The sequence below is a fragment of the Pseudonaja textilis genome, chromosome Z (genome assembly GCF_049901715.1).
Source record: "Pseudonaja textilis isolate UNSWEBS1 chromosome Z, rPseTex1.2, whole genome shotgun sequence".
In the NCBI taxonomy this organism is placed as follows: Eukaryota; Metazoa; Chordata; class Lepidosauria; order Squamata; family Elapidae; genus Pseudonaja; species Pseudonaja textilis.
The window spans coordinates 78,252,348-78,280,105 of record NC_142008.1 but is presented as its reverse complement, the minus strand read 5'-3'; the positions used below and the strand labels follow the sequence as shown (position 1 = coordinate 78,280,105).

The following is a 27,758-nucleotide window of genomic DNA, read 5'->3' as shown; positions in this document are numbered from 1 at the left end:
AGGAGTTTACACAATCCATTATTCTTACTATGGTTACCTGATGGGATTCACATACTACTCATACTCTACCAACCATATTTCCTGTTCTGTGTTGAAATCCACTGTTCTTGTGCAAAAGAATGGTTTTGCATCATCTCAACACCTAACCCTTTTCTATTTTCTACTTGGTTGTAAATCACTGGCTATCTATTAAAGCATTATCTTGAATCACTGTTCATTCCACTGAGCTTTTTGTGGGACTTATGTCAACTGATTCCAAATTATTTTCAAACTTTTTGTGCAATCACTGTATTACTGGCTCTCTAGAAAGTGTTTCCAATAATCTATACTGAGTTAGATGTACAAATTAGCATGAAAAAATGTAGCCCAATTTGGTTTGGTTTATTTCTGTTGTGGTACTTTGATTTATGTGTCATCTAGACTGATTAATAAATATGGTGAGTTCAAATACCTGCACATTTGGGATATTTTGATTGGTCACAGTACACTCCTTATTTATATCATTTTTGAAACAAATAATTTAGCACACAGTATCATAGATGCTCACTTTAATCTAGAAACAAAAGTAATCCTTTGTATGAATCAATTTTCTGTATTTAAAAGTTTCCCACTTAGCAAAAATGAAAATATCTCACAACATTAACCATCAGAAGTATCACAGCTACTTTCCAGCATTTCTTGACAGACATTAACTTTAGATTATCTGAAAATGTGACAGATAATCCAAGAGCCATGGTGGTGCAGTGGTTAGAATGCAGTACTGCAGGCTAACTCACTGCTTACTCCAAGAATTTGATTCTGAATGGCTCCAGGTTGACTCAGCCTTCCATCCTTCCAAGGTCAGTAAAATGAGGTCCCACATTGTTGGGGGCAATATACTGATTCTGTAAACCACTTAGAGGGGGCTGTAAAGCACTCTGAAGCAGTACATAAGTCTAAGTGCTATTGCTATCTGCATATGAGGCCTAAAGCAACATAACCTTCTGACATGGTAATCTGCAGAAAGTATCTTCAGAACTTCCACCTGACACAACCATCATATCCATTATATATGTCATAACTGAGCTGATCATTATTTTTAGACTGAAGAGGCCCTAGTGCCTCCCACATGATGGGTCAGCTTACTTGAAAGCTAAGTTAGCACAGGTATTGGTATTCTGTTACAAAGTGAAAACTGCAGGATTCTGAACACCCATTTTTATGGTGCCGATAACTGAAGTAGTTGATGCAGTTGGGAATTATATTGTTGTCATTGAGTTACTTCTGCTTTTGTGAATTGCTATATGTTTGTTTATTTAATTGGGTTTGTTTTAGATTTGATCATTTTTATTGTAGTCTGCCATGAGTCATATAATTTGTTAGAAGAAATGTAACTATGAGCAAGCAAATTGTTAAATTACATTGACAGGATCAAAGCAATTTTAATTCTTTTTCATCATGCACAGTAATAGGTGTATCAAAAATGCTTTATATAGTCTTGTTATAGGGACTCAACACAGTTTGTATTTGTTCCCAAAAGGACCTTACTTGGCACATAGTGTTTGATGGTGTTTCCAGTAAACCAAAGTATGCCTTCAGAAAATATAGCCTTCTGGCAAAATGAATGTGTGCTTTTTAAAAAAAAGTGTATAAGAAGATTTGTCTATCATTCATATCCAATCCATTCCAATATGCAATTAGTATGCAACTGAAGTGCTCAGATAACCACAACTAACTCAACTTTAAGAAACAATGGCCTTCATCTGTTTCTCTATGCACATTAATGCATGTCTATATTTTAGTGTGCATTCAGTAAAGATGGAATAAGCATGAATTGTCACCTTCCTTTCAAATGAATGGCTGCATTCATTTGTGTATGTGTGTGTGTTTGTATCTTATGATATACAATCTCTGAAATGGTTGATTAACAAGTGCTGAAACAGGAATAGGAGAAAGAATGTTGTTTTTAAAATAATTTCCATCTTAAAGAACTTTTTTTCTTGGAAGATAAAAGAATTGTATCTCATGTTTGGAGGTTTCCCAGATACTTCTACTTCATTTCACTTCATACATCTAATATTGAAAGAGTTTGAGAAGTATTCAGTATTAGAGCTAGTGGGGGAAAGGAGTATTGCTGATTGAGAAATGCAGGGAAGATAGATGATCACACTATTGAACCTGCAAATAGAAAGATGAAATAGCTTCTTGTTGCTATGACAGTAAAATCACCTATAATTTTTTTTCCCAAAAGCTGTAGCTGTTTGAAAGTAAGCAAAGGAAGGAAAGCGGGCAGCACAAAAGTAGCTATTCAAAGATAAGGCAAAGAAAAACAGGAGGGAATAACTTCAACTGAGAAATAGTCACCAGACAAGAGGCCAATAGTTATTTCTCACATTCAATCTCTCTGTCTTTAGGAATTCGGTCAATCCCTTCCATCTTGAACTTTCTTGCAGCTCCAAGAGAGCACTGGACTACTCATAGAGTTGGGCCTTATAATTGCATCTTATTGTGAAGCTAATCTTGCCTTTTGCTTTGTATTCTTACCCGGATAGAGGCCACCTGAAAGATTCATGGATTGTAAATAGTTGTGGCAGCGCTCCTTATGTTCTTCCAAAGAGCTTCGCTGCTTATAACTCCGACCACAATATCCACATTTATGAGGTTTGCCAACTGCAGGGGGAAATGGAATTTATTGTAGAAACTCAAAGAGATCTGGGATAATATAGTCCAGATAATGTGAATCAAATATGAACAAACAGCCAGACTCAACAGCCATCCTGAAGAATGCAAAGGATAATTTTTACTGCAATTTTGGGGCAAGTAATTTGATCATGTTGTAATGAAAACAGGCCTACTGACTCAAACTATCTGGGGAAAAAGTGCCACTAATAAGAGGAAAAAATAGTCAAATTAGAATTTGCTCAACTCTGGCTTGAAGGTTTGAATTTAATACAAATAAATTTAATAATGAATAAAACTTGCCTGGTTTTTAAAATCATTTAAACAAGTTGTTTTGCATCTTTTCTATAAGAAAAACTATAAACATGAAATGTCGACTTGAAAACTGTTTAAAATGCAAAGGCTCAAACCTGCATTCTATGCAGGTAATATTAAATGTTTATATCTAATAGTGAAGAAATTTTAGCTGCTAATTTTGTCCAATATTGATTCTATCTTTATAAAACAGATTTATCTAGAGTGGGTTTTTAGTTATTAAATAAACCCATGTTCCCCAACTGAATAACAGAATAACAGAGTTGGAAGGGAACTTGGAGGTCTTCTAGTCCAACCCCTTACTCAAGCTGGAGACCCTACAGCATATCAGACTAATGGTTGTCCAATTTTGTCTTAAAAACCTTTAGTGTTGGAGCAATCACAATTTTGGAAGCAAGTTGTTCCTACATAAGGATATAAGGATATATCCTATATAAGAATATAAGGAACAACCTATATCTTATAACTATATATTTCAGTTAGGCTCATTTATGGAATTGTTGGCCATAAGTAATAAATTTGCTAATTTCACATTTTTCAGTGCTAACTCATGGTCAAGGATTTATTAAAAATAATAAACAGTTCTGAATCAAATATATAGTTTGTTTATATGCTTGACAATGCTTGTGATCTCACAGATAGGCAAAAGATCAGGAGAAAAAGTATATGGGCTGCTGGCCTGCATATAAACTGACAGGAAATACACTGTTCCAAATCTGTTATTCTGTTCTGTTCTGTGCAAAGCTGCCTGAAAATTTAACTGAAATGCAACTAACTAAATGTCTAGTAGGCCCTTGGTTTCAACTGAGGTTAGAAGAAACCTGAACTAAATTAGCATTAATCTCAAATCATTTTGTAGATATAATTTGGTTTGGCCAAGTAGCAAGAAAAACCTTTCTAGAATTTTCTATCATGGAACCTACCGGAATGGGTCCTCAGATGGCCCGTAAGAGCATCTCTACGACGGCAAGCATAGTTACACAAGTGGCACTTGAAGGGCTTTTCGCCGGAGTGTAACTTTATGTGGCGGAGAAGGTTGCCCTTTTGAGTAAAGGATGCCCCACACTGATTACACTGGAAGGGGCGTTCGCCTACAGGGAGAATGAGAGGGAAAAATACGTGAGAACAAAACTCTTACAAGGTAATAGGAGGATGATTTCAGTGAGAAAGTTGTTTTCCAACTGGCGCTCTGTGACTTCCACCAGCTGCAGGTTTGATATAACATGAGCCTTTCAGACTAAACCTGCCAGTTCCTTAATGCTTCACTGGCTGGGTCAATTTGATCTGAAAATCTAATTTTTTTTCTAAATCAGAATGGCACATCACAATGCAAATTCAAACTCATTTAAATAAAGTGACTGCAACATTTTGTGTTGAAGAGCCACTCTTCCTGATCAGCAGTTTTGGAATAAACCAATATCCAATTTTGCATGTTGTGGCATTTGGTGGGTTTTTTTAATGTGGCTTTTTTCAAAGGGTCTTTAAAATATGCCACTGAAGCAGCAAAATAAAAAGGAAACTCATTAAAAATGCATTTCAGGATCACAAGTTCATTTCAGCGTTACATTCTTATATTTAAATGAAAGGCACTTCATTATAACAGTTATAATAACTTCTTTTCATTTACATTTTCCCTGTATTTTCCCTTTCAATTTCTTCTCCATTACCTGACTGTTCCTAAGCAGCCAAATCAGGAAAGAGACAGAAAAGTGTGGGGGCAGATGGGTGAGTGGGAGGGTGGGGTAGGGTGGAGTGGGATGGACTAAAAAAGGAAGTTAAGACAGAGCAAAAGAGACAGCATCTTCCACACAGAACTCCTAACTCTCATTGCTGATATATCAGAGATGGACTGCAGACTTGTTTATTTTGCTTTGATTGTTTTGGGTTTACTTTTAGAAAACAGTCCAGAGTAATTAATGTCTGATTCACATTTTAGGATTTATACATGGGATTTTTTTATTGTTAAAATTATCTTTTGAAGAGAATAGGCTCTTTCGGTTAGACCATATTTTACTAGCATGGCCAATCAACCTTGAGCATTTTAAGAGACTAATATGCTAATTACAGTTTGGTAATATTTACATATTAGTTACACTTCAAGATAGATGTTTGTTAGATACTAAAGGAAGCTAAAAAAAACATTGTCTTGTAGCTAATCAAGCACCCCTGCTTATCTATTACAATTCTCCTGCATTCCTTATTTTGCTAACATGCCAGAACTAAAGTAACTTCAACAAAGGTAAATTTTATTTTCCCTCTTGACCAGTTTAAATTTGGTCTCCCTACATTTTATTAGCCAAACCTAATTAACAGTACATTAAATTACACTTCCTTTCCTTTCTTCCATATTCTTTGTGTAACCTCATAGTAATTCAGCTAGTATGTAGCAGAGGAATTTAGTGAGGTGCTGTAATAAAATATGTGGATGACCTTGAGGAACAAGGGGAAGAGTTGCTGCCTAGGAAACAATCAGACAAGAGAGACCAGTGGCATAAAGCTTAGGAAGGACTCATCTTAATTGATCAAGCAGTTAAAACTGGTGACAGGAAGTTGTACTTTCGGATTTGCACATTTCTGTTAAAATACCCTCACAATAAACTTGAATTAACTCATCTAATAATTTTTCCTGTGTGGTTTACTGGGAAGGCTGACACCAATCTTACACATCTGAAAGTACAAACTTCCTGCCACCACTTTTAACATCTTGATGCATTAGAGCAGGTCCTTCCTATGTTTCTTTCTCTGATTGCTAAGCTATTGGGAATCCTGCCTCTCTTGTCCAATTGTTTCCCAAGCAACACCTCTTTCCCTCATTCCACAAGTTTATCCACATTATACAGTAGGTGCCCCTGCCTTACCCACTTTTTAACCCACTTTCTCTTCTCTATCAATTATTGCTCCTGCCCAGTATTACAGGTCCCCATTAAATGCTGAAATATGCCATTTTGATATAAACACTTAGATCCTGTCTAATCAAGGTAAGAGGCAATGAGGCAATTGATCTGCATCTAAATAGATCCAAAAGGAACGGTTATTTTCATAATCCTTCCTAATTACTTTTTAAACATTTTTTCCTAACGAATAAATTACTAGATATTTCTAGATACATTCTTCTTAATAAGCTAATACATTTCAAAATATGTTAGATGTAACCAATAAATGGTTTTTCCCAAAGGAAAATTTATATCAAGGGGAATTTGAATTTAAAATATTGAACTGGTAAAATAATAATTTTGTCATCATTTTTTCTTTTGGCCTTCTAATCTAATTACTCTAATTGAGCAGTATGTTAAAGTTTAACAAGTCAAACTCCCATAGTTTTGCTAATTTTTTTTCTTAAAAGTAGTGTGATACATTGACCAGAAAGTTTCTTTTAGAAAATTCGTGCTGACTGATTTCTTGGCCATTAAGGCAATGTTATATCCTTCCACAACAAACTATACTTTGGCTCAATCAACTTGATAAGTGATTGTGAGATCCAAAAGAGGTATACTTTATTAATTGAAAAAGGTTGCCTATAAATGTAATTAACATGTACCATACAACAATTGTATTAGGCTTGTTTTTCCTCAATTTTCCTCAGCTTTGGAGTCTTCAGAATTTAGTCTGTGGTTCAAGGTTTTTAAAAGCTAATTGATGGCATTTCACTACAATTCTCAGATCCACAATCATTATGAATAAAGAAAGGGTCAATAAAATGTAGATGTAGAATCATGCCTGGGATTCCATTCCTTGCCATTTATTTCTACAATTCTCTGGAAAGGAACAAAGGGATAAAGAGCCAGATGTCTTTTTTAAAAAACCCATTTCTTTTACCTAAAAACACAACCAGATTGGTTCAGTGGCTAAAAGTCTTTCTCTAGAAATGATGAGATAGACTTCTAGTTTCGACTTTAGACATGAAGTTTGCTGGTGACTTAGGGTCAATGACTCACTTTCAGCCCTTCAAAGAAAACAGTGGCAAATCACTTCTGAAAAATGTGGCAGAGAAAGTTGTATAGAGTTATTCATGTGGTCATCAAGAGTCAAGATTGGTTCAAAGAGTCTGGAATTAGTACAGAAGTGACATCTTTTAACAAAGTAATATATTGAAAAAAAATCTACACTAAATGTAGATTTAGCAGGAATTGCACATATTTTAATCTCCAAAAGGCAGCAAATACTTTTAAAATTACTCTCCCTACACATAATGAAACTGGAGACATTCCCATTTAATTGGAATATTGTACAGTTCAATATGGATGCTGATAAATGAGGAAATGTGTAACATTGCCCCTCTTACTGCAAAGAACATGGAAAATTCTATGAAAATGCTTGAAAAGGACTTGGGATATTTCATGTTGTTTGGAAAGGTATATTGGGGATGAACATTTTGTCAGAAAATGCCAGCCATATTTCTGTTGCAACATAATGTGAATATCATCAGGATTCCCAGGTATGAATAAATTAATTATGTGCAACTATATAAAACATATGCTGTACAAATGAGTAAAAAAACCAAATGGACAGTTATAGTATAGGTGGTACTTTGCTCAATAGTTATAACACTAAGAGGCATCTAGGTGTCCTAGTGGACAATCACTTAAGTATTAGTGAGCAGGCTGCTACCAAAAAAAGCTAATGTAGCCCTGGACTGCATCAGTGGAGGGATAGCATCAAGATCATAAGAAGTGACAGTACTACTTTATATTACACTAGTGAGGCCACACATGGAATGCTGCATCCGTTCTGGTCACCATGATGATCACAAAAAGGATGCTGAGACCCTAGAAAGAGTGCAGGGAAGAGCAACAAAGATGATAAGGGGAGTGCTGGCTAAATTGTAAGATGAAGAGTTAAGGGAACTAAGTATATCTAGCCTGATGAGGAGAAGGCTTAAGAATAATATAATCTCTTCTTCCAATAGTTGAGGAGCTATCACAAAGAAGAGGAGTTTGACTTATTCTCCAAAGCATCTCAGGGCAGAACAAGAAGCAATGGGTGGAAGCTCATTAAAGTGTATTAAAGAGTATTCAATCTAAAACCAAGAAGAAATTTCCTGACTGTAAAAACAATGAATCAGTGGCATAGTTTGCCACCTGGAGTTTTGACTACCCCATCTCTGGAGGTTTTCAAATGGGCTGCCATTTGTCCTGGATACAATCCTTCTGCTTTGGGCAATTAGTTCAATTAGAAGAACTTCAAGGTCTTTTCCAGCCCTATGTTTCAATGATTTTATAATCTATTTATCTCCACTCCATGAAGAACTTCACTAATAAACATGCATGTGTCTGTTAGAATAGCAATAACATTTAGACTTATATACCACACCAGAGTGTTTTGCAGTACTCTCTGGGTGGTTTACAATGTAAAAAATTATTTGCATATTGCCCCCAACAATTTGGGCCCTCATTTTACCAACCTTGGAAGGATAGAAGGCTGGAATCAACCTTGAGCCCCAGCAAGATCGAACTCCAGGCTGTAGGCAGGGTTTGCCTGCAATACTGCACGTTAACAGAAACCAAAGGCAAAGGAAAGGACTGAACGGGTGGAGTTCTAGGGAAAAAAAATCAGCTTCCCTAATCAGGAAATTGGAAACAGCAGCAAACTTTGAGAAAAGAAGGATTACCGTCTGCACTGTGAAGCCTAGGGACATATACCAACTGGAAGATAATTCTCTGTTCAGTTGACACATTTTGTTTTGATATGGCTTCATGTGAAAATTATTTGAAAAGTAGTTTTGAAAAAGAAAAAAAGACAAATATGATAGAAGAAGAATATTGAAAAAAAGTGTCTTCCTTTAACTAAGGATGTACATTGTGAAAGAGTAAAAACACATGTCGCCTAGGAGAAACAGACTGAAGCAAAGTGCTAGAAAGTTGCAACAGTATCCAAAAAAGAAGTTGGCAAATCAATCCTAAAATTGCAATTAAGCAATATCCACACAGAATTAAGATTTTGTACTATAGATATTTTCCTTTAAGAATACATAACTAAAGACTAAACTGTGGAATGATTTTAAAATATGTTATAAGCTTTTTAAGAATGAGGAATTTAGTTACAAAGATTGTTTTCTGATGTGGAGAAAACCCTTGTCTTCTGTTGTAAATACTATATTGTAGATTTAATTATCTAATTTCTTATTTGTTTATTTAAAAGGAAGTCAACTTTCAGGTTAACTCACCTTTTGGTGACTTTTTGGGAAAATTAACAGCAGTTTCTTGGAATAGCATGGAAATATTTTGCTACTGCCTTTTCTGAAATATTTTTTCAATTTAGATGTCATCTACTGATCATTTGCTACGTCAAAAATAACAGTGAAATCAATGATGAAAACTGTGGAATTCAAAATCAATGTATTTATAGATATTATTATGACCTTGATAGACCCAGAGTATTAAATCAAATATGGTAGTAGTCATTCTATGGTTATGATATTCCCTAGGACTATTAGAATAAAGAAACATACAAATTATATGATCTTCTAACAGTATCTGTTTTAATCTTTCCAAACTTATGCAGCAATTAGCCTAAAAAAGCTTGTGTGAACTATTTTAATTAAAAGCAGGCTCCTTGCCTTTTACAGTCTAGAAAAAGTCTTATGTGCTATGATTTCAATCAACTGCAGAAAGTGTCAGTATTTTAACCTGTCAGGCACTTATAGAAAGACCTTTGTTTTTTGAAAAGAGAGAAAAACAGATAATCTCAGTTATATTTAGGAGGTTTTTTTTAAAAAAAATAGAAGATATCAAGTATTGTTTTAAATAACCACATGTGACAAATATATGGGAAATAACCACATGTGGCAGATATATTGGGGATTGGAGTTTCACCTTTTAATTCGTATCAATCATTCATTATATTTGTTATTTGCTAATGCTAGTGCCAGTTAGGTTTAATGGTTAAGGCACAAGGCTAGAAACGGAGTTCCCATTTCACCTTGGGCACAAAACCATTTCGGTAACCTTGGGCCAGTCACTCTCTCTCTTAGCTTTGGGGAGAAGGAAACGGTAAATCTCTTCTGAAAATCTTTCCTAAAAAAAATTGAAGGAATTAGTCCAGATAATTGCCAGGAGTCAATACTGACTGAAAGGAACCCCCCCAAAAAACTTAGGTTACGCAGTGCTGTGGATTTGATCTTTAAAGTTGTTTCAGAACAAGTGGGATCATGAAAGTTGTAAATGTTTTATTATGTTTATGCTCCCATACAGCTTATGGAATATTCAGAAGTTACAGTAAATATTTGAAACCATAAACCTCATACTGTTATCTGATACATGCTGAAATGTCACCATGAGATTGCCATTTTCACAATTGCTACTGAAAAAGTAGGATTGGAGATAATTATTTTTGCTTTCTTAGGACAAGATCTGTACAAAATCTTCAAAAGATATGCTTGATACGAGGGAATGGTTATCTGCTACATTGTGGCTACCCCCAGATATCTCCCCATGCCTGAGCATGCACAGCTACTTAGCTTCACCAGCATATTGAAGCATGGTAACAGGAATCAACAACATCAAACCTCTTTACCGGAATCCCCTGCCTAAAAAGTTAAAATTTCTCCTCTAATTCAGTGGCCTTTTCAAACACACAACCACGACCAGAATGAAGTCAAAACACACTTCCCACTTGTTGCATTCCCTCTTGATACAAATTAGATCACAAAGGAGAAAATAAGCAGATAAGTAATTATTTCATAGACTAAAACCTAGAATCAAAAATGAAAACCTGGAGACAAGAATATTTATCTAACCTGTGGATCAGAAAACAGTGTTGTATAGAAACATGAAACTTGGGTGAAACAGAGGATTGCTGGTCAAATCAAGAAAATTCAGATCACCTAGCTAAGTAGAGGTAAGATGAAATGATGGAAAGATGACCCAAAAATCAGAATTAACTGTTTCTGTCTGTAATTTGCAAATAATACAAGAGGTTTTAAGGCTGCATCTTAAATATATTAAGGGTAAGAAATAAAAAGTACCCTAGAGAAGGAAAGAGAGAAGTACCATTGTTAAAACTATTTAACTGGTTATAGTATTTAAAAAATGCCCCGTAAGACCGCCATTTCTGGTTATGTCCCCATTCATGTGTGCATGGTTTAGTTGAAATCTAGTGAATACTGTATATTTTTATATTTAAGATCTTTGTCTGGCTTCTGCCTTTTAAATTCAAAGCCCCATCAAAGTCTCTATCAACATATGTCCATAACCAAACACTAGTAGTATAAACAGTAGTTTATGGCATTGGAAACCTAATCATTCATTTTTTGTTACAGAAAGTACAATGGGATTCACATAATCCTTACAATCCACAATATGAATTATGGGAGGGGGATAATTTGTCTGCTGACAATGATACACTGATGCAAATGCCATGAGCAAACTACTTGTCTTTTTAAGATTTGCCACTCACTCCTTGTATCCATCTTTTTCCAGATAAGCAGAATCTTTCTGGAAGATTAAAATTACTATTCAAACCTCAGAGGGATGAATTTTAGAGGACTTTATTCCCACTACATTTAAATCTTAATTAGAAAATCAGTTTGGATATTTGATTCTGGTAATTATTATTTTGTTTCTAAAATATGGTTATTGAATGAATGGAAAATAAGATAATTTCTCAATTTGGTAACTGCTATTATTTTGATCTTATGTCTGGCCTGGTTCAAAGACAAGGCATAGCCTGATGATTCTATGTGTTGATTTTCAAAAGGAATCAATTAGAAATTTAGCCTAAAATTCTCCTTGGCCATTTCATGGCTTTTGACACTACTAGCTGTGGTATGATATTGGTATTCTTGGCATGGTATAGTATAGTATGGTCTGGATGTCTTAAGTAATGTAACCTTCTGAGTTTCAAGATAGGAGTGGGCAGCACAGTACTGGATTAATTCGAATACAAATCTCTAGTAGCTAAAGAAAAAAAAAACTCTGCTAGACCTTACCAGTGTGGCTTCTCTTGTGAACCATAAGAACATTGGGACCGATGCAAATTATCCCACAGACATCACACTTTAGCTTTCCGTTAGGGAGTCGAATGCCTCCAACTCCTGACATGGCTTTGCTGCCACTGTGTGAGCCATTCATTTTGTCTCCAGAGGCATCAAGCATTCGTAAATCCTCCGCACATTCTTCCCCATTCATTTCACAGGCATGCCCATTCTCTTCATCACTCTGTGTCTCTACTTTAATATTACTGGCTGAAAGAAACAATAGAGGATGCCACTCAGTGGGTTTTCTTTTTTTTTAAATAAACCAATCAAAATCATTGTGGGAAAGAAACAGCATAAAGGAAAGCATTTCTCAATAATACACTTAACGATATAATTAAGTGACAAATTACTAATGTACTTACATGGGTGGAATGGACTTATTTAAAATACATATACAATATTAAAATATTTACATTTATAACTCTTACATTTCATATCATGCCCAAATCTCATCAATGTCATGTGCAAACTGGTGAAATTATCAATGTTTCTGGCAGCCACTATAGCTCTTTAATATATGATCATGTTGGCACATTTGACTGTGGCCAAATTTTATTTTATTGATGTAATATTTCTCACCATCAATTACATATATTATTATTGATTGTTTATTGCCTTATTATTTTATTTTGTACCAAATTTTATTTGATAATATTTTATTTTCTTTCATCTGGTAAGTTTTCATTTTTATGCTTTTCTGTATTACTTTCTGCTCATTTACCAAAATAAAAGAATGACTGATATGTGACTGGATAAACAAGACCAACTTATCAAGCCCTTTCTTAGCTCATTTGCCATAGATTTGGATTGCCAAAGCCTTGTTAAACCTTAAAGCAACCTAGCAGAGACTCCATGTATGACAAAGGAGGCAATGGAATATACTTAGTGAAGTGTGCCCAAATGCACATATCTGAAGAAAGTATGACTTGTCCAGAGCCATGGTTTTACCTGTGCCCTAGGCAGTCACTGGAGTAGGTATTAAAATATAAACTATTTTTAATAATGGTCCTCATTTTGAGAAATTGACAACTCTAGAATGATATAATTGTTCTTGCTAAAAGTCTGTCAAGAATTCAGGTTGGAACATGAAATCTTGTGAGATTCTATTGTTTTCTGTTCCATAAATTCTATTCACCATACTATTCTATTCACCATAGCAGTAGCACATACTACAGTGGTGTCCTGACTTATTGGAACTCAAAATAAAGAAAAAGGTTAGCAGTCAGTGATCTAGGGAATGAAAACAGAAAGAAAAGGCTGTTTTTCTATATTTGACCTAGCAGATGGAAATTGATGTTAGCTTGGATGGTGCACTTTAAAAAAAATGTTTGGGCTACTAAGGCCACAAGGGGAAACATAAGCTCATCAGGAAATAGAGCCCAAACAGTTTCATTTTTCTTCTTCTTTTATTTTGAATATTTTGCCTTACTAGGACTCTATTTATTATTTTATATTTATTTATAATTCACATTTCTTAACCGTCTATCTTCCCTAGAATATTTATTAGTTTGCTAAAATCTTGCCACTAAAAATGAATTTTGACAGTACAATATAGGGGTAGTCTGGGAGCAGAAAGCAGGCAGATGAACAATACTGAAGAAAGAAAACAATACATCAAGAGGAAATAAAGTTAAAAATTGTATTTCTGACATGCTATCTTTTCTTGTATAAAGAGGCTTATTTGCATTTATTTATCTACAAAGGGGTCACTCATTCAAAGATTTTAGAAATCTTTTATATTGGAGAGGATACAAACATGTCATTCCCACCAATATGTAAGTATGCTTCATGTAGGTAGGATTTTATCCATTTAATAATACAGGTAATCTTCACCTACCAACTGCAACTCTATCCAGCAATTCCATTTGCTAAATGACACAATCATTAAGTGAAATATCACAATTATGTCAGATTTGATGTGGTCATGGATAATATTTGAGAAGCAAAATTGATTTTCATGTGATCATACAATGACACTGTTACATGTAAATTTTGTCAACTTCTCCATGTTTGGTAGATCCTAAAATACACCATCTTCCCATTTTGCTATTTATTTTATCATACCAAAACTGGATAGTTGAAAATATATATTTAATTGGAACCAGAATTAGTTTATTGAATCAATGGGTTAAATAAATCATGATTAATTCATAAGTCTATTGATTTCAGTGTGTCTACTCAAAGTGTGACTAAGTGTAGATCAAATTCAGTCTGTTTTTTATCTTCTTCCAGTTTTAAAAACAAAATATTTTCATTCTGTCTGGGAGTAAATCTCTCTAAGCACAGTGAAACTTCCTTGTATGTAGACATGCTCTGCAATGGTCCTAAAATAATATAGGTTTCAAAAATGCATTTCAAAAATGCAGACACACCGTATCCCAGCTACTATCCCACATACCATCAAAGTGATATCAATTGTTATTACAGATACTTGACATTGGGTGAATTATTTTTTATGAGTCAAATCAAACAGAAGAGATGTGAGGAATATTACACATTTTAGCTTCTGTTAGCCTTCTGCCAAATCAGGCCACCTGTACAGCACTTCTGATTAACTGACAATGATATTTGATTAAAAGTTCCCCCCAGGGGTGGGATACGACAGGGTTAACTACCGGTTTGGGATTTATGAGCTTCCCTGCTCACTGTGAGCCTCGCACCTGTTAATTGTCATTAGCACTCTGCTTGCAGAGAAGCAGCCTTTGAAATAGCCCTCTTTTCTTGTTTTTTTTAACTGCAGCTGTGCCTTGTTCAGCAGCTGAAGTTGACAAATCAGGAAATAAAGATCAGGTAAGAGCCCAAATGGGTGGGTGGGCAAAAAATTCAGCAGACATAGAACCAGTTCTATGTCTGCCGCTCTTCAGAGCTACCAGTTCTATAGAGGTGGACAGAACCGGTAGAAACCCACCCCGGGTCATCCCCCCCCAAATCTTGGTATATAATGCTTTAACAATACAAACTTTAGCCTGCACTTGAATCTGGATATTATTAGTGTAAGACATAAGTGGTGCTATTGAAATTGTGTCCCGAGGCCTGTAATTTTTCAGTGTTGAGTAGAACAGTCTGGTCTCATAACCACTTCTCCCACTTAGCCACTGCTAGTTTTGACTTAATAACTGTATCATGTGCCTAGCCCTCCATTTTCTGATCTGATTTGCAGTCAACCAACCACTGCATTATTTCTCATCATTATGAAATCTGAAATCAAGGCATAAGAATTATTTTATCAACCAATCAATCAATCAAACCAACCAACAAACAAAAGAACCTTAACCAATGAGCCATGCACTTCTGTATGTAAAAAAGTAAATATGGTATGTACTACTCAAAGTCCTTTTTTATTTAATGGTTACAGGGCCCTATGAAAAGATATTACTACGCATTTAGTTCTTTCTTGATATAAGTGGTATTTTTCATATGCCCCTGTAGTTAGTCGTACACTAGAATTTTTCCTTTATCATATAGATAAATTAGGCTTTTCACTAAGCTGATGTATGTGTTACAAACACTAACATTATTTGTAAACTTGAAAAAAATAGTATGAGGTAAAAGTTAAAGGACAAAGGCAAGAACAACAATAAAAAAATAGACAAATGAAATATATGAGTGACAGAAGTTACACGCACAGATGAAAAAGTTAAGTAATATCTGGCCATCATACCCACAGAATACTTACGAGAAAAAGATTTGGGGATGATGGTGTGAAAATCCTTAAAGTTTTCAGCCCCATATGCAGCTGCAATAAAGAAGGTAAAGAGGATGCTAGATTGTAAGGTGGTCAAGCAGCACAAGATGAAGAATCATAAAAGACATTGTTTCTATGAAAGAGACTGGCATCACTATTCATAGAGGTAAAATAGAGGACAGAATAATAGGGAGGCAAACTCTTGATATTTAAATAAGTGTTTTCAAATTTGGAAGAATGTAAGGAATTTTTCAGTACAGTTTAAGTGCTTAGACCAATTCCGCTTTAAAATAAATAAAAAGCGAACACTTTAATTAGCACCTGTGAGGTTGCTTTCTTCTACACTGTAAGATAACTATCTTTTTTGTAAAAAAGGGATTTTAGGCTTTTGGTACTGTATGCTCATCTAGAAAATAAGACCATTACAGTATGTAGAATTGGAAAGTGAAGTTAAAATAGAACTTAAAACACAAGAATAATATTTAGAAGACCTATTTTTAATAGTATGGTCGATCTGGGAAAGAATTGTTTGCTTTGGTAAGGAAGCTAAAACCTAGAATCATGGAATGGGGACAACCACTTTCCATGTACTAAGTCAAATTAAATCATCCAGATAGTTATTAATCCTTTGTTTAAAGATATCCAATAAGAAGAAGCCTACCATCTAGATCAGGGGTGTCAAACTGGTAGCCCACAGGCTGGATGCGTCATGCACAGGCCATGATCACCCCAGCTCTGCGAAGAGAAAAAACCATAATGATATGTCACGTTACAGTAACGTGACATGGCAAGTTTGATACCTGTGATCTAGATAATGGATTCTATTGTCTTATTATTAAAAAAAATTTCCAATTCAAAGTGTTTCTTATAATGTAAATCCATTATTCTGGGATATGTGAATTGAATAGATCTCCAGTGTGACATTCTTTTTTGTACTTAAGGATGAAATTCACTTTTTTAAAAAACTAAATATTTTGCATTTCATCTGTACATCTTTATGGAACTTAGTGTCATATTTCCTAATCCATCCTTATCTCCCTTCTTTGAATCTGTTCAAGAAATATAAATCTTTCCTAAAAGTTGCTCAGATACTATTTGTCTATTTTGTGGCCACATCCAACTACTGATATAAATTCAGTTTGTAATCAACTACTATTTCAAAATCTTGTCCACATAATTGTTATTTCTCATTCAATATTTCTACAGTGGATTCTGAAGAACTTTACATTTATTAGTTGAATGTTCATTTTCTAATTTTGGGGGCAATTTCTCAAGATTATGAATTGTATTCATTTATTTTATCTCCTACGTATTTTTAAAAAAATCTCACAATTTTGTATCATTTAATACATTCTTACATATGATAACAAGGCGGAAGGGACTTTGGAAATCTTCTAGTCCAATCTCCTGCTTGATCTTACACCATTCCAGACAAACGGTTGTCCAATCTGTTCTTGAAAATATTCAGTGATTGAGCACTCAAAATTTCTGGAGGGAAGTCATTTCACTGATAAATTCTCACTGTCAGAAAATTTCTTCTTGGTACTAGGTTGTAACTTTCTTTAATGATATTCCACTACTTAATTCCTGTTGTGCCCTCAGGTGCTTTGGGGAATATATTGACTGCCTCTTCTTTGTGAGAGGCCCTAAGTACTGGAAGATTGCTTTCATGTCATCCTTAGTCCTTCCCAAGCACCCAATCAATAGCAACATGGCAACTCACCTGATACCTACCACTAGTTTGATGAGGACCCATGTTTTTCAAGCCAGTTATATATTACTTGTCACGTCACCTATATTAGTTTGCTAAGCAAAAAGTTAGACTTTGTAAGTAGAGGGGTTTAGCTTAGAAAGAATTGGGTTTTTTAAATACTCACTTCTGGTAATGGCCATATTATTTGCCACATGTTAAAAACTGATTACTTTTTAATCAACTCTACAGAATCCTGCTGAAAGGTAAGGAGTGCTTTGGAAAGACTATATTATCATGATTCAGTGAATGTGTTTTTCTATGGTTAATTATAATCTAACTATTCATTTTGCTTAGTTATGGTTTCCTCCCCCATCATGTTTTAAAAATAGGCAACAGTTGACCAAGATTGATTCTTGTTTCCTAAAGTTTTGGATATGAGTTGTTTCCATACAGATATTATTCTGGAAGGCCATAGGGGATAGTAGAAACAAAGAGCTGTCAAAGAACCAAAGAGCTGTATTGTAATGGAAGCTGAAGAACCTCAAGTTCCCTAGGGAACTAGGAGAGCACAGCTGAGCCAGCAAATCACTCCTTCCCCCATCTAACTTAACTGGAAATCTCAACCTATTGCTTCTCTTTCTCCTGTGCAACATCCACAAAAGCAGCAATTCTGGGCTTTTGTTGGCTTTCTTTCTTTCTCCATAGTACTTCCTCTTTTCTCCCTTAGCTTTTTCTTCCTCATCAGCTTGATCTGGCTTGGATATTTCCACTTGGCAGTGTTTCTAGTCCCAAACCTTCAGAGCACTTTATTTGCTCTACAGTGTGGTCACTTCATGCTTGCCGATCTTCGTACATAATGAAGAGAAAACACCATAAACCAACCTGATGCTTCCTCTAGTTTAATTTTTTTTCAATCTTTGCACCTGAAATATAAATATCAGGTAAAAGAAAACCTTTTTGTTTACGTTCTATATAGAAAGAGGAAAGACTTAATTTGTTAGTTCTATCGCCTCTCCTTCCATGATTTCAATTTAAGGTGGTTTTTTTGCTAAAAAATCTGAATTGTTGATAGGAAGGAAAAGATATCTGGCCATCAAAGCTGTTCATATATATGTACATATACATTGCTAAGAGATTTGATTAAAGTATGATAGAGCAATTTTGCAGACAGATGTTTTTCCCAACAGTTCTAACCATGTTTGGAGGGGATAGTCTTAAAACCTTTATATACATGCATAGGGTTAAAGAGTGTAATATCTCACTTGAGACCCAATGTCAGAATTGACTTAAGAAAAGAATCTGATGTGTTTTCCCTTTGTAAGCAGGGAAAATCAAGCTCAAGAATAATATTTCATGGGGGATATGAAACTGCTAGAAAGATTAAGATTGCACTTGCTGATGAATATACTAGAGGGCTTTTAATTCAGGGGGCAGAAAGCAGAATGAGGGAAGAGTTCCCCAAATTATTGTTTTTCAACCTGGACTACAACTCTTTTCCTAAACCAGAAAATAAATCCTTCCAGGGCTGCAAACGATCTGGAACTTTTTAAAGCAACCTTATTTTCCCAGGATTCCTTAGCAGCTATATAGGAAAAGACAAAGCTGTTTTAAATATATCCAAGAAAGTGCTTGACAATATTGCTTTGCCACGGCAAGAAGTTCTCTGATGGGAGAAAGAGAGCTATTCTTTCTCTCTGTATCTTTTATAATTCTCTTATCTTTTAATTAGTTGAATTGTTCATGACCAAGCATCTCAGACATTAAAAGTCCTTAGGCCATCTCTGGAAACAAGAAGAGTTGATCAGCATTGGATTGGAGACAATCATTTTTGTTCGCTCTCAGGTATTAATTTCATTGCATTTTCTTGACTTAGCTCTGAAAGGAGGAATGGGAGAAAAGAATCAATTCCCAAAATACTTGGTAGATCTAAATTGGTCTGTTACAGAGACAGAACTTGAGAATTTATTTTGTTTTTCATGTTCTCTTATTGAATCTAGGAAATATAAGATTAAGGTTTAATTCCATGCTTTAGCATTTGCTTTCATTTCGTAATTTTTTCTCAAGAACAAAATCCTTTTGAAAAAGGCACAAATGACACAAGTAGGACTGAGCTATCATCTCCTGTTGATGCAAAGAGAACAAGAGAACTTTAGCAAAAACACATGATTTATTTATTTATTTTTATGTATTATGCATTTGACATGATGCTGCCTCTTGCTGTTCTGTGACATAATAAATATTTTATTTTAATGCTGTCCAACTCCAAATGGACCTGAGTGGTCACAGGGTACCAAAACAACATAGAAACAATATAACAAAAACAAGCCAACAACAGAATCAGATTCAGGGAAAGGGAAAGGGAAAAAGAAAAGCAAGATGAGGAATCTGCCAAATCCTATAATATCCCACCGCCAACTAACTTCCAACAAAGAGGGTATCAACTGTCCTACTCCAAGGCCTGGGAGAAGGGCAAGGTCTTCTAGGCCCTTTGGAATGCTATAAGGCTGTTATAAGGGTTGGGACCATCCAGATCTTGAGAGGAACCTCATTCAAGAGGACAGATATAGCAGAGCAGACAAGGTTCCTGGGTCCTGATAGATTAAATTGTTAATTGAAGGAATCTGGAGTATGCCAACACTATCAACTTGAGGTGATACCAATGAAGATAGGTAGTTGCTCAAATAACCAGGCCTATGCCATGAAAGACTTGTGCCTTTTTTAATTCCTTCATTTGACTTTTGTACACAGTTCTCTCTTCGATGCAGACACAGCATTAACATTCAATAGCAGGCATTCTCGGATACTGAAGGCTGATTTGCAGCTCACAATATAACTGGGTTTCCACATCCTCCTCATATTGCTGAAGAGGAAGAAGCTGCAAATAATGAAATATAGGAATGCAGGAAAAAGAGGAAGCAGCAGGCAGCTGAGACCCCAACCGAAATACAAAGAATTATGGAGAAGTGACAGAAAGGGAAACCCAGACCAGGAATTGCACTTGGTGGCTTATTTAGTTGAAAAACAAAACAAAATAGCAAGTTAGCCAAAAAAAAAAAGGTGATCTCTTCCACAATAACCCAGCTTTCAATTTTGAAAGGTTTTTCAATGTACAAAAACCAGTATAGTATGTATCAACAAAGATTAGGAATTCTCCTTCCAATTCTTCTTAGAGTTTATCTATTGTTTTTACAGTGGATGTTTTTGTTCTCAGATAGGTATTTATTTATTTATTTTTATTTATTTATTTACTTTTGTCAATTGCTTACAAGATAATAGGTAAAAAACATAGTTATGAAAACATGGATACATATAAGAAAAATAAAAATAAATAAAAGAAACAATAGTACAGGGACGGTAGGCACGTTGGTGCATGCCCCCTACAGACCTCTTAGGAAAGGGGTAAGGTCAATAGTAGACAGTCTAAGGTTAAATGAATTTATGACATTGGTTGCATATGATTCACAGTCAAAAGGACAAATTGGGAATCTGACAGGAAAATATTTTGGCATTCTATTAGGAAAATCATATTATTTATCCAAAATAAGCATGGCTTTCAGGCACATAGCTTAAAGCCTGGTCAAAATGAACAAATACAGATGTGCAGTGGGCTACTGTAAAGAGACTGATAGCTGACAGCTTTTGCTAAAGGCAAGGATAAGGATGTCCTTATTTTTTATGAGTGGTAAGCAACAGGATTGTTGTATTAGAGAAGTTTATGCACAACAGAACTGTAGCTGCCTATGACTCACCAATGAATGGAATAGCCATAAAAAAACCCTAGTAAATAGTATGTCCTTGAACACTAGATCTAAGCCAACTCAACAGCAATGTTGATGCTGCTCTTCTAGGTAGTTGTAATGCTGCAGTCAAAAGTAGGGTTGTTGGTGTTTTTTTTTTTAGAAAATTCAATACCCAACCATACCCTTTATATATTATAACTTTGTTACATGCAAAATGTAGTATATTAATGTGCGTAGAGAAAGATGAAAATAAGCGGTCATGCTACTGAGCCCAAGAGTGCAAAACAATTTCCACTGAGATTGTGACATTTGGCATCCTGTTCATTCAGAATGAAACTTCCATGCAGCAGGAACGGTTTGCAGATTCTAGCTATGGGTTTCTTCTTCTCTTTTTTTCCAGCACAGGAAAAGAATTAGCTGGAATAAATCTTTTCTTTTAGTGCAATACTTAACCCCCTGTTTACTTTGACATATTTCACTGGGAAAAAAGCAAGTATTTTCAGTCTGGCCCTAAAATACATTTTAAAAAAGCACTACAGATAGCTCTGTTATATACAGTTAAAAGTTGATAGAGATTCTCAGTCATCCAGGTCCTAATTGTCCCAAAGGTACTTTTTCAAGAAGCAACTGGAATTTCTGTTTTTTCTTTGAAGATGTTTTGCTTCTCATCTAAGAAGCTTCTTCAACTCTTATTCAGAAGCTTCTCGGATGAGAAGTAAAACATCTTCAAAGAAAAAACAGAAGTCCAGTTGCCTCTTGAAAAAGCACCTTTGGTATTCAGTTATATTTATGTGCGTGTTGAAAGAAAAAAAACCCACTGAAAAATATGTTAATAGTATTCTTTCTTTATATAAACACTTTTTCAGAAACAGCATTAGGAATAAATTTTTTTATATAATTCCAGTACTCCAATAATCTCACATAGATAGCAAAAGGGCAAATAAAATTTCAAATGCAGGTAGGAACATTTAATAGAACTTGAGTGATCCAAATAATTTGCTGAAAGGCATGATCTAAGCAGTTATTTTCAAAATTTTAAAACAACATGCTTCACCATATTTTTGGAGACTTTGGGCACATTTTGAAAAAAAGTACAAGCAGCAGGATGGGCCTATATATAATAAGCTCTAACTAATTACAATCAGGCAGCCACAATGAAACAGTAGTACAACTGAAAACCCAGAGAAGAGCCAGTATTTAGATTTAGAAGATTCTGGTCTCTTTCCTACTTGCTATTCTTATTTCTATCTATTACAAGGAATGAACACTAGTAGGTCCATAACTTTTCTTTCAACTTAGTTAATAATACCAGTAAGTAGTGAAAAAAAATATCAAATCTAGTCTAACTGCACAACCGGCCTTAATAATAAACATCAAAGCACCACAAGCCCTTCGCCATGACATTGGGATATCCATGAGGGAATAATAATGGGAATAATAATAATAATAATAATAATAATAATAATAATAATAATAATAATAAACGACAAAGTAATAGAAAATTAAGAAACGAAAGTGCACTGAAACTTTAGAATCCAGACAAACAAGCACCTGATACTTAACACCCATGACTTAATAACCATTGATAAGAAAACGGATACTGGTGACAACAGAATAGAAGATAAAGAACTGGAGAAAATCACAAAATAGAAAGAGCTGAAAATAAAGGTAGAATGACTGTGGCAAAAGAAAGCAGACAGTACCAGTAATAGGCACCTTGGGCACAGTCCCAAAGAATCTGGAGTACCACTTGAACACTATTGGCATTGACAAAATCACCATCAGTCAATTGCAAAAGACAGGTTTACAAAGAACAGCTTATAACTTGTGACAATATCTTCAACATCATTAATATCTGCCTATTCCAGGTCCTTGGAAAGGACTTAGAAAGGATTCAATAGACAAAAATATCAACCCCAATTAAAATATCTGGCTGATTGTGACAATCATAATAATAATCAGGGGTTCACTGCTGGGGGTTCGCAGGGGTTCGGGAGATCCTCTAGCTAAGATTCTGCACAGTTTGGAGAACCCCCAAATCCCACTCTTGGCTGGCCCTGCCCACCCCACCGTGCCCCTCCCAGGAGTATTTTGGAAGCAGGTCAAAATGACACAGGTCATTTTGGAGGCAGGTAAGTGCAGGGCCCACCCAGAGGCTCTGGGAGGGCAAAAAACTGGCCTCCCTGAAGTTTGGGAAGGCCAGAAATGGGCCAGTTTCCAGCTTCAAGAGAGTCTCTGGAGCCTGGGGAGGCCATTTTCAGCCTCTCAGAGGCTTGAGGAAAGCCTGCAGAACCTGGGGAGGGTAAAAACACCCCCCCAGCCATGGTATAGGAGACCACTATGGCCACACCCATGCAGCAAATGGGCAGAGAACCCATTGATCAAATATTTGAAGCCCACCCCTGATAATAATGTATTGAATTTATATGCTCCCCAACTTCCAGCAACTTTGGATGGTTGAGGAAAAGAGAGAGGAATGACACTATCGAGCAATAACCTTTTCCCCTCCCCTCCCCTCCCCTTCATAATGTATCACAAGATCACACATTTTAAAAGGGGAGCCTGATTAGTTTGTTTACATATGCACATTTATCACTTTTCCTTGCTACAGACACGAACAAATGAAAAGAAGAACTAGGAATGACATGATAGCAGTGTTCCGATATCTCAGGGGTTACCACAAAGAAGTCAAGCTATTCTCCAAAGCACTTCAAGGCAGGACAATAAGCAATGGATGATAACTAATCAAGGTGAGAAGCAACCTAGAACTAAGAATAAATTTCCTGATAGAACAATTAACCAATAGAACAACTTGCCTCCAGAAACTGTGAATTCTCCAATACTGGAAGTTTTTAAGAAAAGATTGAACAACCATTTGTCTGAAATTCTTTAGCGTTTCCTGCTGGAGCAGGGGGTTGGACTAGAAGACCTTCCAACTCTGTTATTCTGTTCTATTCTATTCTATTCTATTCTATTCTAATAATCAAAAGTAAATAATTGCAAAACTAGAACTCATTTCAATGGAATAAGACCAGTGAAATGCATACACATCTGAATACAGTTCAGAAAATGTGCGAAAGAATTGAGGCTGTGTATGGCAATTTATCTCCCCTCCTATTATTATTATATTATTCTAGTTCATGCTACATACAGATTTATTTAGTTAACCAACAACATACTCAGTTGTATCACCTGAACCAGTTTTTTTAACAATGATTTTGGATATGTTTTGGATATACAGAGGAATTTTTGCCTGACTAAACTTATCTTTTTAAGAAATGGTCACATGGCCAAGAAGAAAAAATGCTTAAAAAGAAAAGGAATCCCTCAAGAGTCAAATAAAAATATAAACTTTGTCATATCAGTTCAAGTCATTATTCCATTGAGTCTAAGGATTGGGCACCAGGATGACAAACTGTGGAGAGGGAAAGGACCTCCTCAAACAATGACTGTAAGTCATTGTAATCACTTCCCCACTTCTACCATTTCAATCTCTAGCCCCTTCACAACCCAGAAGTATTTAAAATCCAAGATTAACATCACTTCCATGGATTGAACTAGGCCAGTTTGGTCTAGTGGCTAATTTTACTTAGAAATGTCAAGGCTGCCACATTTAGTGCCTGGGGTTTTGGGAGGGGGGATTTCAAAGAGAGGTGGAAGATTAGACTCAACAACATTTTACTCATAAGTCAAGGATAAGTTACCCTGCATCTGGAGAGAAGTGTGTGGAGGAATGTCTCCAGTTGGAACGATAGTTGATTGGACCATGTGATGGATTGTTGGGTGCAGGGGGTGGGGTTTTTGAATTTCAATTGGGAAGGGAAAACCCAGAACTCTCAGATTTGGGTTTTCCCAGATGTGCTAATACAACTTCTTTAATATTTTTTTTTATTTGAATGAACTTTTGTTTCTGACTGCTGAATGAAATGGGGAGTTTCATTGGAACGCTGACAGTTAAGGCATTAGGCTAAAAGTGGGACAATATGAGTTCTAGTTCTGTCTTAGCTATAAAAGGCTGCTGGGTGACATTGTGTCACTCAGATTTGTTACTGTGGGGTAAAAAGGAAAAAGGTGTTAGATGTGTTCATTGCCTTGGATTATATGTAAAAATAATAAAAGTGGGATATAAATAAACAATAAGCAAAATAAAATATGAAATGCTGAAATGAAGAACAAAAATCACCATCCCATCTCCCACTTCCATGGTCACAGAATTCCTGCACCCTTCCCGCTTTTGAAACTGGAGCTGAAAAGAAGGGAGAAACTGACAAAAGGCTCACAAAAGAATTAACCATAGAGGCCCCTCCTTGAATTTCATGTTGAATTCATCACAGATTTCCCCTGCTCTCAACTAAAATGGACAAAGTCTTGTCAGTGTCAGTCCTGATGAATTATCTGGGCAATTGTGCCCAAGCTACAAAATACTCACTCTGACTCTTCCCATTCTGGATCTGAAATACAGGAACTGGGATGAGGCCAGATAATGGGGACATGGTGCTATAGTTTTTCAAAAGCCAGCTCTGCTGAAGCTCCAACTGCACTGCAGCCAAGCTAAAAATAAAAAGTTCAGCTCTTCAACATTGATGACACTCTGGATATGTAGTTACTTTCCAGCTTGCACAAAATATTTGTATGGAAATGCCACGAAAATGTGAATTTCACACAAAGAAAACAGTTGCTGGAACACTATTTCTGCAAAGAAACTGGCTAGCAAATGTGAAAAGGAAATCAATATGAGCTGCTATTGGACTTGTGCTGTTCCAGAACTACTATATAACTTGGGGAAACCAACATGCCCCACAATCCCTTGCAAAATGGATCCCAGTTATTCAACCATTGAATTAAATACCCAACTTCCCCTGACTATTCATGGCATATTCTGCTGAATGCATGATCTAAGTATGTGAATTTGTGATGTGAGAAAACATTTATTTTAACTTATTGGAAGGGAAAAAGCATAAAGGCAAAACCAATCCCAGTTCTCAATTGCAATTTTATACACATGATCTTTCAGCCAGGAAAGAATAAATCAAGCACACTTCATATATTTTTTCTCCGGCCAATGCATGGATCAATGGGGAGTCTCTTGCCACAGTGTTCTCCTTTTGTATCTTCAATGGACACTTCTCCATTTTGGAAAATGGGATCCATGGATGAACAAGAGTATGAACTAGTTTAGAATGCTACAGGTTGTTTGAGAGTGCTGAAAAGCACTAAACAAATATGTCTCCTATATTAATAACTAGTATTCCAGATAAATTAAGTATATGAAAGCAGGCAGAATATTTCTAGTATAGAGGTAATTAGACAAGAGTGGCAAGCCACCCCTGCATGCCTTTTGCAAGTGCTGCTAGTAACTGCTCCTGCAGCTGCTATATAAATGTGTAATTTGCTAGAGCTCCAACTCAACCTATCTGATAATCACTCTCATCCCATGTTTCAATATGAAAAACATGACCCTAAAAAAGCCACAGCCCCAAATTGGAGGATCATTCTGTTCTCAGGAAATGCGCAAATTTGAAAATGTAAGCAGCAAAAGGTATAAAAAAAGAAAATGAATTTCACATAGCCATCTTTTATTCACACAGGAAGAATGGGGTTTTGTAGGAGTTTGGGGACTACATCATCTGAAACTGTTTGTTCTGCAGGTATCATTTGCTGCCCTGCACCTGTTCTGTACTATAAGGAAGGCCTGCGGTTAGAACTATGTTGATTGGTTTGTGGGAAACTGGCAGTCAATTTTTTTTTGACTACGACGTTACTTTTGGCTGGAAAGATGAGCAGAAATTCATTCAGTTTCTGGAAGAATTTTCAGTGCATTCAGATGAACACTGAAAAACTTATATGAAATATTGAGTTGTTTAGAACATTGAGTTCTATTTGTGAGTTGTTTTATCTTCAATAGCTATGAAAATTCCATGTCTTCTGGAAACCAAAAGTGAGCTGCATCCAAAGTTTGTTATGACAGTATAGCCTGGAACCAAGGGCAAATTTTGTGTGTGTGTGTGTGTGTGTGTGTGTGTGTGTGTAGGTGTTCTATTTCAGGATTTCTACTCCCAGGATTTGAAATCTAAAAGTCTTAAACTTGCCAAGGTTGGAGACACCTGTTCTATACTTAAACAGATTGGAAAGTTGCATGAATAAGTCTTGCACATGTTCCTTTGTACATATTATATGTTACATGGTTATAAGCATTTCATATTAGGAACTATATCATTATAAGTGCCACTAATTAAGATATTATCTAAAGAGAAAGAGGACAAGTGCAGCTTCTCTTCTTGAAAACTAGAGTTTTTCAAGAAGAAATTGGACAACCATTTATCTAGAATGATATAAGATCTTCTGCTCTAACAGGAAGTTAGAGTCCCTTCCAAAGTTTCTTCCTACCCCATTATTCTATATTATTCTCTAAAACATTTAAATTTATCAAGTCAGAAAAATATTTCTGTATACAAGCACTAAGGGACTTCTCAGCCCTGCTATACAAGATATCTTTAGTTAAGAGTATTTTTCTCTTAGAACCACAGAGAAATTTAAAAATGGCTAATAAATATGATTTTATTCTCAAATTTAGTAATAAAATTACTTTTTGTATCTTGCTTGTTTAAAGGAGACTAGATACAAATAACAAACTTCCCTGCTTTAAAGTTCAAAAGCCTGTTTGTGAGCTTATTCAGGAGATTGGTAAATATT

The 27,758-nt window shown here is 35.5% G+C and overlaps 1 protein-coding gene across 16 annotated transcripts in view; it reads right to left on the bottom strand.

Annotated features, from left to right (window-relative positions):
• The window catches only part of IKZF1 (IKAROS family zinc finger 1), an 81,699-nt gene that overhangs the window by 14,035 nt on the left and 39,906 nt on the right, over positions 1-27,758 (bottom strand). For 5 of the 16 annotated variants that reach the window (XM_087916075.1, XM_087916070.1, XM_087916071.1 and 2 more), the window contains 4 exons: positions 15,624-15,683; positions 11,900-12,154; positions 3,897-4,064; positions 2,524-2,649 (listed from right to left, as the gene is read on the bottom strand). The exons of 3 other annotated variants lie outside the window; for them this stretch is intronic. In XM_087916075.1, the coding sequence (XP_087772201.1) occupies positions 2,524-2,649; positions 3,897-4,064; positions 11,900-12,154; positions 15,624-15,683 (609 nt within the window). The remainder of the gene's footprint in view (positions 1-2,523; positions 2,650-3,896; positions 4,065-11,899; positions 12,155-15,623; positions 15,684-27,758) is intronic. 8 more of the 16 variants (XM_026702331.2, XM_087916076.1, XM_026702329.2 and 5 more) reach the window with 2 other exon arrangements.